At 56.5% G+C, this 15,692-nt stretch overlaps 1 protein-coding gene across 1 annotated transcript in view; it reads left to right on the plus strand.

Annotated features, from left to right (window-relative positions):
• Positions 1–6,150: 6,150 nt before the first annotated feature.
• Positions 6,151–15,692, plus strand: part of KLF13 (KLF transcription factor 13) — a 43,031-nt gene continuing 33,489 nt past the window's right edge. The window contains exon 1 of the mRNA XM_004018077.4: positions 6,151–7,131. Coding sequence (XP_004018126.2) covers positions 6,543–7,131 — 589 coding nt within the window. The 5' untranslated portion in view covers positions 6,151–6,542. The remainder of the gene's footprint in view (positions 7,132–15,692) is intronic.

The raw sequence follows: 15,692 nt of genomic DNA on the forward strand, positions 1-15,692 counted from the left end.
GCTATAGAACAAACCACAGACCTCACTCCACCTGACACCAAGCTTCTCTCTATAAACCATGTTCTGTTGTTCCCCTTCGGTCACTTCCTCCTACTTTTGTATTCATGAAGGTGGGCTAAGTTGCAGTAATAGGTAGGCCCTGGATGATTATGGCTCAAACACAGTGACCATCTGTGAGCACCCTTGGCTAGATTTCTGGGTTCCAGGCTGCTCTATTTTGTGACTCCATCATCCCCCATCCCCTAGGGCTTTGTTGACGTAAGCATCCACTGGGCAGAGGGAGAAGAGAAGATACAGGAGGAGAGATCCACTCTCTAAAAGCCCGCAGCCCCTCTGCTCACAGTCCCACCCTGGGGACTTAGTCACCTGGTCACACTTCACTGCACAGGTGTGTGGAAAGTATGGTTGCTCACTGCTGTAGAAAGAGGGGATGGATTTTGTGGATATCTTAGGCCAGCTGGGCTGCTGAAACACAATATCTGGTATCTTATAGACAACAAATATTTATTTCTGATAGTTCTGGAGGCTGCAAGTCCAAGATCAAGGTTATCAGCATATTCAATGTCTATTAACTAGATTTTTGAGGAACTAATAAAACCAAAGAAACCATGTCCAAGCATTAAAAGAGTTTGTGTCTGGAACTTAAGATAACCCTTCATCTCTAACCTCCTACAGGGTGGAAGCACGATGGGGAAAGTGCTCAGCCCCCTAAGGGAGGCAGACTCCCATTGCCCACCACCACCACCCTCACTCCCAGGACGGCCAAGGAGAATGATGGTGGAGGGCAATCCCCTCAAAGTGGAGGAGCACCCCATGGTGACCTGGCCTCCCAGGGAGCGGGGCTGGATTGTTCACACACTCACTCCAGGATGAAGGGCAAAATTTGCCCAGCAGTGTTCAGAATCCCTGTGAACACTGGGGTTGCCCCCTCCTCCCCTTTCTGAATTGGTCTGTTTGTTGTGTATTCTGTCCCTTCCCATCACTGCACATTGGGGTTGTGTATTGGGGCTGGGGGTTGGGTGCAGCAGCCTACAGAGGTAATGGATCTCCAACTTGATGCTTGAATCTCTGTCTTCCTGCCTGTCTCTGATCTCTAGGTCAGGATATATAAGGTTTCCCGCCAAGGGAGGGGGACAGTGTGTTTTGTGTATGGAAAAGAAGGCATGATGGACACCCTGGGTCCCTCTGCCATGGCAACCAGCATGTTCTAGACAGAGTCTGCTCCATCAACTTGAGTGTCCCCAGGCAACTCACAAAGGAAGTGTAGCACTGCCAAAAATTAACATTTGAGATTCACAGGCAGTCTTTCCTGCAGCATGGCCCAGCTTCTCCTGACAGGTACACGGATCTTGTCTATTTCATCTCCTGAAGAAGTGTCTGTGGAGCTTCTGCCCTGCTCCAGCCTGGCCTGGTGCCTCTATGCCCCTCCCTTTCCTCCTGTGTTGAATGCCTCTTTCCTGTATCACATGCCTCCCTCTTTCTCAGTTGGCTTCTTTATTTTGGTGAAATAAAATTTTGAGACCTCATTCATCTCAAAGTACTTGATTTATACTTTTGCTGGGTGATGACTGGAGAATAATTTTCCTTTAGATCCCCAAGGCTTTGCCCCTCACCTTCTGACTCCTGACCATCTATCTGTGACCTGCTTCTAATGTCAGGACACTTCTGTCCCCATTATTCTGCACTCCAACAGTGAAATGCCTTTGGGGAGAACTATTTTTTCCCTGTTAAGCTTCTTGTGGGTCTTTCAACACATTCTCTCGAGTTTGGGAGATTTTTTTAAAGGTTGAATTCATTGATGATTTCCTCCCTTCCACCCCCACCCCCGTGTTTCTCTGATCGCTCTTTTAGGGTTCCTATTATTTCATTAATGGACTTTCTGGATGGTCCGCCTTTGTTTTTTCTTTCCTGTTTCCCATTTTGGAGGTTTCTTTTTGTTTTGCTCTCACAGAGATTTCTTCAACTCTATCTTCCAATCCCCCCTGGCAGTATTTTTTTTTTTTAATTTTGCATGTGCAGTCACTAAGTCATGTCTGACTCTTTTGAGACTTCACAGACTGTAGCCCACCAGACTCCTCTCTCCATAGGATTCTCCAGGCAAGAATATTGCCATTTCTTCTTCCAGGGAATCCTCCTGATCCAGGGATCAAACCTATGTCTCCTGCACTGGCAGGCAGATTCTTTATCACTGAGCCACCTGGAAGCCCTTTATTTCCACTACTTCAAATTTCTATGAACACTTTTTGTTTGTTCACCGAAAATTTCTTTATACATGGCCTCCCTTCATGGGTTGTTGTATTTTCTTTAGTTACTCTGACGACATGACTTCGATTGATGATTACATTGCCGTGTACTTCTCTCTGCACAGTCTCTGTTTCCTCCAAGTTGCTGTTAAAAAATCTACTGGGGCTTTAGATTTCATGACACAGGATTTCCTGAGATGCTGGATCAGCTCTGGCCACCTGTGAAAGCTGGATTAGAGGCTCTGTATCTGTAGGGGCTCGGGAAGCGCAGCCTTCCCTGGAGTGTGGTCTGGTGGGTGGTTCCACTGGGCAGCTGCAGATGTAAGGAAACTAGGGTATTCCCCTTGGCCTCTTTTAATGCCCCAGGAAAGACCCTTCTAGCCTCTTGGCTGCCCGTGTTCTGAAAACCCAGAAGGGAAGCTGGAACATGGCCTCAGCATCTAATATCTACAGGTTCATTTAACTCCTCTGTTCCTATTATGGCATCTCTGCCCTTCACTGTGCATGGTATCTCGCATCCCAAGTTGCTTCCATTTACCTTATTTATATTATTATTATTATTTTAATTTGACCATGCTGGGCAACATGTGGAATCTTAGTTCCCTGAACAGGGAATGAACCCATGACCCCAGTATTGGAAGCACAGAGTTTTAACTGCTGTACCACCAGGGAAGTACCCTTTAACCTTCTTTAGATGACAGACATCCCATCTTTGGTCAGGATGGAGAAGGCAGCACAGATCTGCTGAGACAGTCTGGGTGCTTCTTAAGCAATTCAGTTCAGTCACTCAGTCGTGTCCGACTCATTGCGACCCCATGAACCGCATCACAGCAGGCCTTCCTGTCCATAACCAACTCCCGCAGACTTTCAGCCAGTTATTATCTTAGCCCCCATTCAAACCCCCATCCAGAGGTGCCTAGTGCCATCCATTGGTGGACCTTTTGGGGACTCCAGAGTTTTTTTCTTGGCTCCCCACACCCTATCCCACTCCGCTACCATTTCAAGACTTCATTGTCTCAGATCTGTATAGTATTTCAGCTTCAACAACTGTGTTGCAGTTACTTGTTCCCTTGCTTGCCCTATTCTTGCCAGTTTTTTTCTGACAACAGGCAAACACTGCTGTGAAAGGAGGTTCCACAAGTCAGAGTCAACACACACCATCCATCTGCCATCTCCAGTGGAAACCTCAGCCCCCTTTCCAGTCCAGCCTCTCCACTCTCCAGACACATCCCCATTCACTTGCTCTGGGCTGATCTTTCCCACCCTGAATTGTGTGCTCAGTAGTGTCTGACTCTTTGCGACCCCACGGACCATATGCCCCACCAGGCTCCTCTGTCCATGAGATTTTCCAGGCAAGAATACTGGAGTGGGTTGCCATTTCCTCCTCCAGGGGATCTTCCCACCCAGAGACTGAACCTGGGTCTCCTGCAGCTTCTGTTTTTGTTTCCATTCCTTCCACCTGACACTTGATCCCCACCCACCCTCAGACATAGAGAAGCCACATCTGTCAAAATCTGATGAAGCAAGAATAACACAGGCCAGCGGTTATGGTGAGATTTTCCCCTGAGGAAGAGAATGTATGTATCTGAAAGACACTCCCATGTGGGGCTGGGATGAGGGTTACTGGGCCCCAGGACCTCCTATGAACAACCATTAAAGGCCGGAGAAGCAGGCCTAGGGTGTGAGTTTTGCCCCCCAGGATGCTCTGAGAGTGCAGCCAAAACACTCAGGGAGGCTGCATCCATGCAGAGACCTGGGACTGTTCTGGGCTGTGGATGGGGGTGGGGGTGTGTGTGCCTGCGGAGGACCCTTGACCCAGGCCTATGTCTCTCACCCAGAACAGAGGATGGTCACTTGTAGCCCAACGCCTAGAAGGGCGCCTACTCCTAAGAGGCCTGCCAGGGTGTGCCCAGGCTGGAGTGTGTCAAGGGCTGGGGAGGGGTGGGTCATGGAGCTAGTGGTACCTTGGAGATTGAGCAGAATCCTGCTTGCTGGAGAGAGTGGGGGGGGGGGGGGGGGGGTGGATGGCTGGTAAGTCAGCACAGGGCCAGCTCCATCCTTAATGAAGTGACTGATTGTGACATGTGGTGAGACTGCAGGAACAGTCTGAATCATTATTTGGTCAGAACACAAATCTCTTAAATGTCATCAATACAAGTTGCCTGGGAAAAGAGAGATTACTTCCTGCCAGTAGGAGACCCTCTTAGAGGAGGAGTCTGACCCAGTGGCCCAGTACAGAGCCCCACCGCTGCAGAGCACACTGTGTGGTCTTCGCAGGGGGCGCCCACCAGTGAGCTGGAACTTTAGGGTTTTAGTCACAGATTCCCAGGGAGCCCAGACGTCCACACCAGTTTACAGGTCACCACAACATGCAACCCAAAACGCGTTTGTCCTTGGTGACCTGGAAAGTTTTTTCTACCCAAGCCCCAAGATAATTTGGTGTGAAATGGCTGCTCTTAATTTTGTGCGCCGAACGACTCTGTCCCACCCACCCCTCTTCTCTGGTCCGAGGGATCCAGTGCCTGGGCTGCCCTCCTTCCACTCTCCCCGCGCGGGCAGCTAACACGTTTGAATGTCCATTAAGGGCTGCAGACCCCGGCCGGTCTCTCCAGCCAGGGGCTTGCTGCGCTCGGCTTCAAGCCTCTAGCCTCTAAGCTGATGGCCTAGGCCTGGAGAAGGGCGGTGGGGTGATCTCGGAGACAGCGAGGGTGAGGGCGCCGGCGAGAGCCAAGGGCAAGTGGGCGGGGCAGGGCAGGGAGCATTTCCTCTGCGGGGCCAGGCAGCGGGCGGGCGGGGCGCTGTGGGCGGGGCCCGCGCAGTCGGTGGTGTCGGAAGCCTCCCCGGCGGCGAAAGAGAGGGGCAGCCGGGAGAAGTTGGCAGCGGGCCTGGGGAGGGGAGGCAGCGGAAGGGGCCCCGCGTTCCATGAGCAGCGGCGCCAGCGCCCCGGCACGTAGTTCACTCCTGCGAGCATGGGACGCGATGGGCACGTCACCCACGCCGCCAGGCTAACCACCAGCCTGGTGCCAGTCCGCCTCCGGTTGACCCAGGCTCAAGGGCGGTGCGGCCGTTCCCAGTTCCCGGCTGCCCGGGACGATCGGGAGCTCCAGGTCCCTCCCGTCAGTGCATCCCCTGCCCCACCCGAGACCCCGCTCCCTGCTGGGCCGCGCCGAACACCGGGCTCGGCAGGGGAGGAGCTTGCAGCGGGCGAGCGGCCCGAATCTTGGGGCGCGGCCGCCCAGGAACCCAGCTTCGGCGGGGTGCGGCGGGGTTGTTCCGAGCTGGCCAGAGCGGACACGCCTCCGAGCTGGGCACCTCGCTCGGGAGGGGAAAGGGAGAAGCGGAGGCGAGCCCCGCAGGGCGCGCCCACCCGGCGCACGGCAGAGGCGGGGCGGGAGGGACAAAGGGGCGCCCTCCTGAGCGCTCGCCTCCGCGCCGGGGTTCAAGGCTGTCACCGTACAAAAGCTCCAGCAGGAAAATACCCCGCGGGGTCCCAGCCGCTGAGGGGTGGGGGAGCGACCCGCGCGGCCACGCCCCAGCCTGCCGCCCTCGGACGTGGTGCGTCAGCGTGCCCGGCTCACGGCTCTAATTTCCGCCCCTCCTCCCGCCGCCAAGGGGGCACGCCCATTGGCACGCGCAGGCCCCTAGGCCGAGTGGGAGTCTCTCACTGTGAGGATTGGCCGGGCCGCGTACCCGCGAACCAATGGCGCCAGTCCTTGTCCTCGACCACGCCCCTTCCCCAGAGGCGGGCGCGCGACCGCTCCATCCCGCCGGTGCGCGCTCCAGGATCCCCGCCCCCTCCGCGTGCGCGGCTCCCCGCGGCCGCCGCCGCCGCCTGTAACCTGCGCCGCCAGGATGTGGCTGGGGGCTGACGTCGGGTCCAGATGTGGCCCCGGCCCCGCCCACCCCCGGAGCCGGGCCGCCCACACCGAGCCGCGGCGCGCACGGCTGCTGTCCCGCCTGCCACAATGCGCGGCGAGGCTGCGGCCGCGACTTGGCGCGGTCGTCCCTAACGTCGCCGCTCGGCATCCTTAGGACAGGCCGCCCCTGACGTCGCGTGGGGATCCCACTCGCCCGCGCCCCCCATGCGTTCACTCTTCGGAGCCCAGCCGGGCGGGCGCCTAGTAGACGCGGAGCCGCGCGGGTGACGGCAGAGGCGGCTGCGCGCCCAGCCCAGCCCGCGGAGAGGGCGCGCCTCGCCCCCGCCCCCCGCCCGCTCTCCGGAGGCCGTGGGTGCGGATGCGCCGCTGACGACTCGCAGCAACCAGCAGTGCCGCCCGTCCGCCGGCTGGATCCCGCAGCATGGCAGCAGCCGCCTATGTGGACCACTTCGCCGCCGAGTGCCTCGTGTCCATGTCGAACCGCGCGGTCGTGCACGGGCCGCGGGAGGGGCCGGAGCCCGGACCCGAGGGCGCGGCCACTGTCGCCGCCACGCTGCCCCGCGTCGAAGAACGCCGCGACGGCAAGGACAGTGCCTCGCTCTTCGTAGTGGCGCGGATCCTAGCGGACCTTAACCAGCAAGCGCCGGCGCCCGCCCCGGCGGAGCGCAGAGAAGGCGCCGCGGCCCGGAAGGCGAGGACCCCCTGCCGCCTACCACCGGCGCCGCCACCCGCCCCCGAGCCCGCCTTCCCCGGCGCCAGTGGCGCGGCGGCCGCGCCCCTCAGCCCGGCGTGGAGCGAGCCCGAGCCCGAACCCGAGGCGGGGCTGGAGCCCGAGCGAGAGCCGGGGCCCGCGGGGAGCGGCGAGCCCGGCCTCAGACAAAGGGGCCGGCGGGGCCGAAGTCGCACCGACCTCGAGTCCCCGCAGAGAAAGCACAAGTGCCACTACGCGGGCTGCGAGAAAGTTTACGGGAAATCCTCGCACCTCAAGGCGCACCTGAGAACTCACACAGGTCAGTGGGGCGGCCCGGGAGCCCCGAGCAAGCGATCCGGGGCCAGTGCTAGTCGCCCAGCCACGCCCCCGGAGCCACCAGCTGGGTGCGAGGGCGATCGGGCCGGGAACGGTCGGGGCCTCGCCCCTTTCCCCGTGGCTCTGGGCTGCGGGCGACACTGCGCGCCGCGCGAAGCGGGTCTGTGCGCTGGGAGCCGGCACCCGCCCGGCGACCGCGCCCCCGCCGGGCACGCCCCCTCCTCCGGCGCGCTCGGGCGGGGCCGCGGGGGCGAGTGTCGTCATCGGGCCCCGGGGCGGGGACCCCGCCCAGGCCCGGGGGCGCGCGGGCAGGTGCGGGCGAGCTGGATGGGGGTCGCAAGTGGCACCCGGGGAGATTGGCGGCCCGGACGCCCGGGAGCCGCGGGGAGCGGGTGTCCTCTCCTGGCCCCTCCCCCGTCGGTCGGGCGCGCGCTCAGCAGGGGCGGGCCCGGCCCGGGCGCGCGGCGGGCGAAGTTCACGCGGGGACAGGGCTTTCTCCAGCCACTCGGCACATTCTTCGCTCTCCTCTTCCTGTAATTTTTCCAGCGTTCTAAGGTTTAATTTGTCGAAACCGGAGCCAGAGGCTGCCGACGCGGGGGGCGGTCCCGGGTCCTCGTCCGGGGCTCTTTGTGGGAGCCCCGCCCATCCGGCCGGCGGGGGCGCGCCAGACCCAAGGGGCTCCTTGGGGCCGGGGCGCTGTCTCCCGAAAGGAGCGCACTGCCTTCTGGCCGCGGATCTGCGTCGCCTTCCTCCCGGCCTCGCTCTCACCTGCCGGGGCCGGATGCGGGCGGGCAGCACCTGCACGGGGGCGGGTGGCGGGAGCTGACATTCTAGGAGCCCCAGACCGCCGCCCGCCCCCCACCCCAGGGCAACATTTTCCTCTCGCGGGCCCAGGACTTTGTCGTAGATTGCTCTGTGGTTGTTTTTTGTCTTTTAACACAAAAGTGGAAACAACCTTTCAATGGATGGCATGCTTTCTCTCCCAGTTTGGTTTAAAGAATTGTGTATTTCCTCTGAGCCCACGCGAACTCTTCTGGACACAAGTCTTCCACTTTGGGGACCGGTTCAAAACTCTCATACCGTTAACCTTGTTTCAAAAGTTGAGGCGTCTCATTTGTCAAACAGTTCACAAGCTGATTAAATGACTGATTTAAAAGCCGCAGTTTTCAAGAATCTAGAGCTGAAAAGCTTTTTCTCCGGATAAATTTGCAAATGAACTGCCCCACGGGCTGCAGGTGTCAGGAACCGCGTATCTCACGAACTGCACCTCCCACGCCGGCCCCGCATTTCTGGTCCCGCGCTATGACCGCTCAAACAGCTTGGTGGGGTCGCGGGTGAAGGCGGGGCCATTTCTAGGCTGAGTCAGAATTCGGGCTGTGTGGACTCGGAGGTGGGGACGTTGTTGCAAGAGTGGGTGTGGTCGTGGGGGAGGGGCCACGCTGTATTCTGAGCGAGGTGGACCCCGTCACCTGGTAGCCGGGCCGCGTTTGATTTGTGGCTGGAGTTGAGCACTCGGTTGAGAGCCAGGCCAGTACCGAACAGAGGAGTGTATTGGAAAAGCTTTCTGAATCCTGTGTTACTGTGGCTTCCCAACCCGGTAAAGAGTCTGCCTGCAGTGCGGGAGACCCGGGTTCGATCCCTGGATCGGGAAGATCCCCTGGAGAAGGAAATACTCCAGTATTCTTGTCTGGAAAATCCCATGGACAGAGGAGCCTGGTCAGTTACAGTCCATGGGTTCGCAAACAGTCGGATACGACTGAGCGACTTCTCTTTCTTTCCCAACCCGGCAGCACCCGGTAGCCAGATTCGCGAATTGCGGAGGGATCGGCCCCGGGGCGGGGCTCGCCCGGGCCTCCGGCTGGGGCTGCCTTCCGGATTGCCTCAGCCCCCTGGTCCAGGCTGCCTGTGCCCTGCGCGGCACGGGGCAAGATGGCTAGATGTTTAGGGCAGGGGCGCTAGGAACCCGCGCCTTCGCAGTGGGGCGGAAGCCGGCCTCTCCGGGGTGCCTGGAAGCCAGAACAGGATGAATCCATTCTTTGGCCTGCAGTGTGCTAGTCTGTTCATTTTTAGAGCAGGGAGCCGGCTCCGCCTTCCAGGTGTGCAGAAACTCGAATCTCTGCCTCCAGAGCAGATCTCCAAGTCAGGAGTGCACAGGGTCCCTTGGGGCCTTTGGAAATGTAGGTTCCTAGGTCCCAGATGCTGACTGAAGTTTAAGGGGTCCCTCCAGGTGCATCTGCTTATGAACTAAGGACCTACCTATGGCTCAGGGCACCTTCAGGAAGCCTGAGCCCAGGTGTGCAGAGCATAAGTAACTGGTGATCATAGAGGGCATAGGGGCAGCCCACAGAAGGGAGAGGCTAGGCAAGCTAGCTGCAGGGGCTGACCCAGAGGCGATTTGGGAAGACCCAGGAGGCAGACCCTGGTTTGTGGGCTCCCAGAGTGTTCTGGTAGGGAGTGTCTCTGCAGGCAGTGACTCAGGTCACGCTAGGCCTTTCAAACTGTTAGGGACCCCCTAACAATAGTGATTGTATGGTGGGGGGGGGAGCATGAATACTAATATGACTTTAGCCAAGGAGGCAGTTGGAAGCTTGCTTTGCCTAGCTCTGTAACCAGGGACTGATTCCCATTACTCCCTTGACCACCTGGAAGGTCTGCAGGAAACGGGTGTGCATATGTGAAAATCCTCTGGGAGGTCCTAAGGTCAGCTTTGACTTCGATCTCCCACCACCACCCAGACCAACTACATGCAAAGAGCCACCTGTCCTGGTTAGCTGTGTGGCAGTGTGGTCCCCTGTTACATCCCCCACTGGTCATCCTCAGGACTGATGACCCTCTGTCACCTTTAGGTAACTGGTGTTAGAGCATGCGCATGCTAGAACAAAACACACGATCATCTTTGCAACTGAATCCCCTTACTGTTTGGTTGATCATAACTTCCCAGCTCAGACCTGGGAAGTTTGCTTAACCTCACTCTGGGGACTCCCTAAACCAGGAGCAGATTTTCTTGGAGTCTGAAGGGCTTTGATTTGAAAATTTAAGGACTTGGAGAAGGAAAGCACTGGATCCCTCTGAGGACACCCCCAAGCCCTCCTACCTGGCAACGTCACACATGTGAGGGTTCCTGCCTGCTGGGCTTAGTGGAGCTCAGGCAGAGTGGGCCCGGGTTTTCTTGCCAGACACATCCTGGATCCATTCTTCCCTGTGGGTTCTCACAAACGATTGTTTTCAGATAACCTTTGTACCCTATTTGCCCTCCAGCTCCAGCAGCCAGAACCTCTCCTTGCACCCTGGACTGGGCCGTCTCAGCAGATCTGGGGGCCTGGCTAGAAAGGTGGATCTAGCCCCGCCTCCTATGGTCCCAGAGTTAGTTGCTCCTGCTCACCTGGCCTGTGTGGGATGGAAAGTAGAGAAGGTTGCATTGTCTCAGCCATTTCCTGTGATCACTTGGGGCAGGGTTTGTTTAAAATTTATCTTGACCCCCTGAACAGGGGATTTGATTCCCAGGGCCATGACGGGGGCCAGGATTTATTCCTAACTCTCCCCTGACTTGAGCTCTGGCGTTAGAACGTGGTATTCCAAGCACACTGCCAGCCTAGACCCCTGGCAGGTGCTCCCCAGGCAGCTGTGTTGGGAAGGCAGCCCATCAGCGTGGAGGGTGGCTGCCAGGATCTCCTTCACCCAGAGCAAGCCACGCTGGCAGAGGGCCAGCACTTTGTCTGGGCCACAGCCAGGCCAGTATCTCCCGCCCCTGCTCCCCCACAGTCCTAGCCTGCCAGTCGGCCTGGTTGTGAAACTCTTCAAACAATGCAGAAGTGTGCAGGCAGAATTCACGAGCTCTCCCCTCCCCCAGCTAGCCACTGTTTCTCTATGTTATAGATACATCTCTTTCCAGACTCTTTTAATGCATTTTTGTGTATATACACATGCATGTTTATCCATGGAGTAGGTGATTTAAAAACACACATGTAGGATCCACAGAACACATCCAGTCAAGGCTTTTGTCCTGTGTGTTTGCTTAGGGAGGCAGCTTCATTCTTTTTCCTGGCTGCCTCATACTCCAGGGTGCAGCTCTGTGGCGGTACTGTCAGTCACCCAGCCTCTTACCTGCTGCAGGCACAGCTGTGCTGCTTTTCTCATTTGTTTGCTGTTGGAAACGATTTAGCAGGGCACTCTTGTGTGTGTCTTGGTGTCCACTTGGCATTTGTGGGGGATCGAGACCTAGCGGTATTAGTGACAGCATAGGTGGCGCGTGCGTGGTGCAGCTAGTCTGTTGACTTAAAGGACAGGTTATGTTTTGGAAGGAAACAGACCAAAAGATATTGGTCTCCCCAGGGCTAAGGGTCCTGCTATATTGCTGGCTGCCCTTTCTTTTTTTCCAAAAAAAAAAAAAAAAAATTCTTCCATTTCTCCTTTTGTACATGTGAAAGCACCACATCGAGAACATTTTTTGAAGCAACCTCAACAAAGCCATGTTAGCCATGCCTCACGACCAGCCATCCTGCTATCCTGACATGGCTTACCCGCTGGAGCTCAGCCACCGCTGCAGTGAGGTATGCCCCGTGGGCCACCCGGCACAGCCTGCACTAGTGGAGGAGTGTCATGTGAGCTATTTGCTCCCCATTCCCCTGCCTGAAAGCAGACTGGAACCCCCCCCACCACACACACACACACATACACACATACCTGCTTCCATGTGAGCGGCTGGTAGGACCAGGTTTCGCTTAATCAGAGGCCCTGTCTGTGTGTGGCCTCTGGAACCAACAGGGTTGGGGGAGTCCCCTCTTCAGAGCCGGTGCTGCTGCCAAGTCCACTCATTGAAGGGGGCTCGTGGGGACTCCTGGCTCTCAGGGCCTGTCTGCCCCAACATGACTTTGAATGTCGGTGGTTGTCTAACTCCTGGATGTAGTGCATCAGAAGGGCAAGGGTGAGATGCACTGCTGGTGGCTAAAAGCCTGGGAGAAAGGAAACCAAAGGCTTATTCACATGTGGTAGTAATGTGTTTAAATGCATAACTTGAGAAACCCCACAAACCCCACAGCACTAGAGCAGACAGACCTGGGGTGTCTGCAGAAGCCATACCATCCTCCCCACCATCCCCAGGGCCTGTGCCCCGTGACACCTGATCTTCCCAACAGAGGTCTGGAGCTTTCAGGGCATAGTTAAGGTGTGTCTGGTTTGGGCTGAAAGAAGGCAGTGAAAAGAGTTTTCAAAATAAAAAACCTGTAGAATGACACACTCAGCTCTTAGGTTGTGTCCAGCATATCCACACTGCTCGCCAGGGGCCAGGGCTTCCATTTGCAATAGGACCCTATGGAACAGGCATTGCTATTGCTACTCCTTTTTAAAGGACAGCCAGACTCAGACTGGTTAAGAAATATGCCGGAGGTTGCAGAGCAGGTGAGGGTGGGGCTGGGACCTATACCAGGCAGCCCCGCTCCAGAGTATGTCTGTGTGTGTGACAGCTGTGCCCATGTGAACCTGGGGTGACGGGTGAGCAGGGCCTCAGGGTGTCAGAAGCCCATGTGCCCCTCACACACTGCTTCCCCCGCAAGTCCTTATTACTTCTGAAACATTAAGAGATGGTACAGTGTACTTGCATATATTCTCCTAGTCGGTAGTTAATATTCTCTCCCAGTTTAAAAAAAAGTCTTTCTTCCCTCCTTCCTGCCTCCTCTCTCTAAATATTATATTTTCTGCCTTCTTTACCTCTCAAAATACTATTTACTATGTAACATACAGTCCATATTCAGTTTCCCTGATAACCGTCCCCCACCCCCAGGTGGCCCACACAAGAGCCAGGATGTGGTTAATCACACATTGCATTTGGTTGTCCTCATTCTTTAGCATCCCTGGGTCTGAAAGCACCCCGCCTCTCTGCATCACTGGGTCTTTGGTTCATTGGCATTTTAGGACCCAGGCCAGTTGCCTTGCAGAAAAATCCCTCCATCTGCACTTGTCTCATCGTTTTTCTCATGATCAGATACCATGTAAACCATCTTTGGTCAAAACTACAGCGCAGGTAGTGCTGGTGCCCCAGAGGGGGACATGTGGTGCTGTATTGCAAATGAAGGGGTGTTTGCCAGGCTGCCCCACTCTACAGGAGTGTCCTGCTCTCAACAATAAATACCACTCTGAGACCGTGGCTTGCCAGAGGGTCCCGCTGCTCCTGTGTGGAGCCAGGTGCCATGCTGGGGTGCCGTCTGCTCACCTGCACTCAGCCCCTGCTGCCCAGTCCACCTGCCTGGCTTCTGTGCATCCCCCAGCCTCCTTGCCTGGACCAGTGCTGGTTTTTCAGGTTTGTTGTTGGAAGTCTTTTTTAAAGTCAGAGGACAACTCGGGAGTCCCCTAATGTTAGGTTGAATCAGATGTTTCTAGATAGTCTTCGTCACGGTTTAGGAGGTGGTCGTGGGTGTGTTCTTCACAGTTAGCGCACCCACACCCGGCTCTGTGCCCAAAGTGACCCGTCTCCCAGACCTGGGTGGGCAGGTCTTGCAGCCCATGGCACCCTTAATGTCCTAGTGGATCTCAACATACTATCCAGAAAAAAACCAAATCTGAATCTAAGTCCACACTCCTGAGCCTGCTTTCCGTTCCTTTCACAGCCCCAAGTTGGAAGTCAGTGTCCTGTCAAGATGGGAATAAACTTGTTAATTAAGTCAGGAGCACTTGCTCCTGTGTGACTGGAAGCGGTTGGAGAGGACAGAGTCCCTTGGAGCCAAGCCCTGGGCTCAGAGGCCTCGGTCCCTGCCCTGGGCCAAGACAATGGAGGCTGAACCTCTGAGTTTTTACTCTGAGGGCAGTGATCTAACATGAGGTACTTAGTGTAGGACAGGAGAACCCCTCACCTAACCCCGAGTTCTGCCATTTATAAGGTATTCTGTCCCTTGTAGCTGGCCTGAGTATCTCAGCCTGCAGTGTGTTTCCATGGAACCTGTTTCTATGGAACCCATGACTTCTGGTCCCGGTTGTCTGTTTCACACGTCGGGGCCCACACCCACCCCCAGCCCTTTTCCAGCAAGGAGGCTCTGCAGTGGGCGAGTGGGCCCTGGAGGGGAGACAACACTCCTTGGTCCTCCAGTGGCCTGGCTGTCCCGTGTCCTCCACCTGCTCCCTGTCCCCACTGAGTCAGGTGGGGCAGGGCATCCTCCCCATTCACCATGGGCCTTTTGTGTGCAGTGTCGGGGAGGCCTGGCCCAGTGCGGCAGATGGGGTGGGTGTCCTCCCTGTTCACCATGGGCCTTGTGTGTACAGTGAGGGCAGCCTGGCCCAGTGTGGCATCTGCATGACATCATTCTGAACCTGCAGCATGGAGCCACACTCCAGGTTTTTACTGTATGCAGAGGGGGTGGGGGTGGGAGTGATCTGTTGATTGTTCTCCTTTTCTCAAGTTCATCATGCAAAAACACTTGCTAACCAGGAACTTGGCCGCCCTCCGTGGCCATCAGCCAGTCTGTCCCAAGGTGACCTGTTTGGAAAAGTGCTGAGACTTGAGGCCTTGGATTAAGCGTCCCTGTGCCGTGGCCTGTCCTGCACAGGTGGGTGGCCCATGGTCCCTGAGCACAGGCCTGCCTCCTGGAGCCGGAGAAAGAGCTTTGCAAGAAATAGTTTGGGGCCCAAATTGGTGGTCACTCACCGGGGGGTATGAGGCTTGGCCTGTGCCAGGTCCTGTCTCGGAAGGAGCTTCTGGCAAGGCCCGTGTCCTGCAGACACGGCCAGCTGGAAGGAAGCACAGCTGTGGGAGAGGGAGGGGGCTTAGGAGTTGGAGGGGCTTCCTGGCCCCCACCTGGGGCCCCAGCAGGGTGACAGCTAGGCAGCCTGGCAGGGGGTCTAGGGCCCAGGACGGGGCTCCTTATACCCTTGGGTTAAGTTGGATGTCATCCTCCTCCGATGGGAGCAGGACAGGAACTTCTTTCTCTTATATTCCTTCTCTGAGCTCATTTGTTTTTAACTCTGTTAGTATATTAACACTCACTTTAAAAAATGGAGAAGGAAATGGCATCCTACTGTAGTATTCTCGCCTGGGAAATATCATGGACAGACGAGCCTGGTGGGCTACAGTCCATGGGGTCGCAGGGTCGGACACAACTGAGCAACTAACACACTTCCACTAAATAAAAAAGATAAAGTGTTTGGGGGCTAGAGGAAGAAGCTAAAGTTAATGACAGATCAAGAGTGGAGGTTTTTGCAAGAAAGTGTTGGGAAACAGAGAGGAACCATAAAAGGCACACACAAACCTCAGCACTCAGCCGCCAGGAGGGACTGACCAGGGCCTGGGAGGCACAGGCATGTCCTTGGCGGACAGTGGTGTTTTGCCTGGGCCTTTGGCCGGCTGAGCTGTTCGTCTGAGATGGGGGAGGGTCTGGAAGCTAGGGGGTTAGCATCTTATAGTAACAAACCTTACAGGTTTTCACTAGAGGGAGAGATAGTAAGTGTGGATTCATTACACAGTTGCCACTGATACTAATCTAAGCTGTATGGTGAGTGATAGGTAGTCTGGCCACTTAGGGGCCCTGCCTGCTTCCCTGACTTCTGCCCTTTGTCCTC

Source organism: Ovis aries, chromosome 18 (genome assembly GCF_016772045.2).
Source record: "Ovis aries strain OAR_USU_Benz2616 breed Rambouillet chromosome 18, ARS-UI_Ramb_v3.0, whole genome shotgun sequence".
In the NCBI taxonomy this organism is placed as follows: Eukaryota; Metazoa; Chordata; class Mammalia; order Artiodactyla; family Bovidae; genus Ovis; species Ovis aries.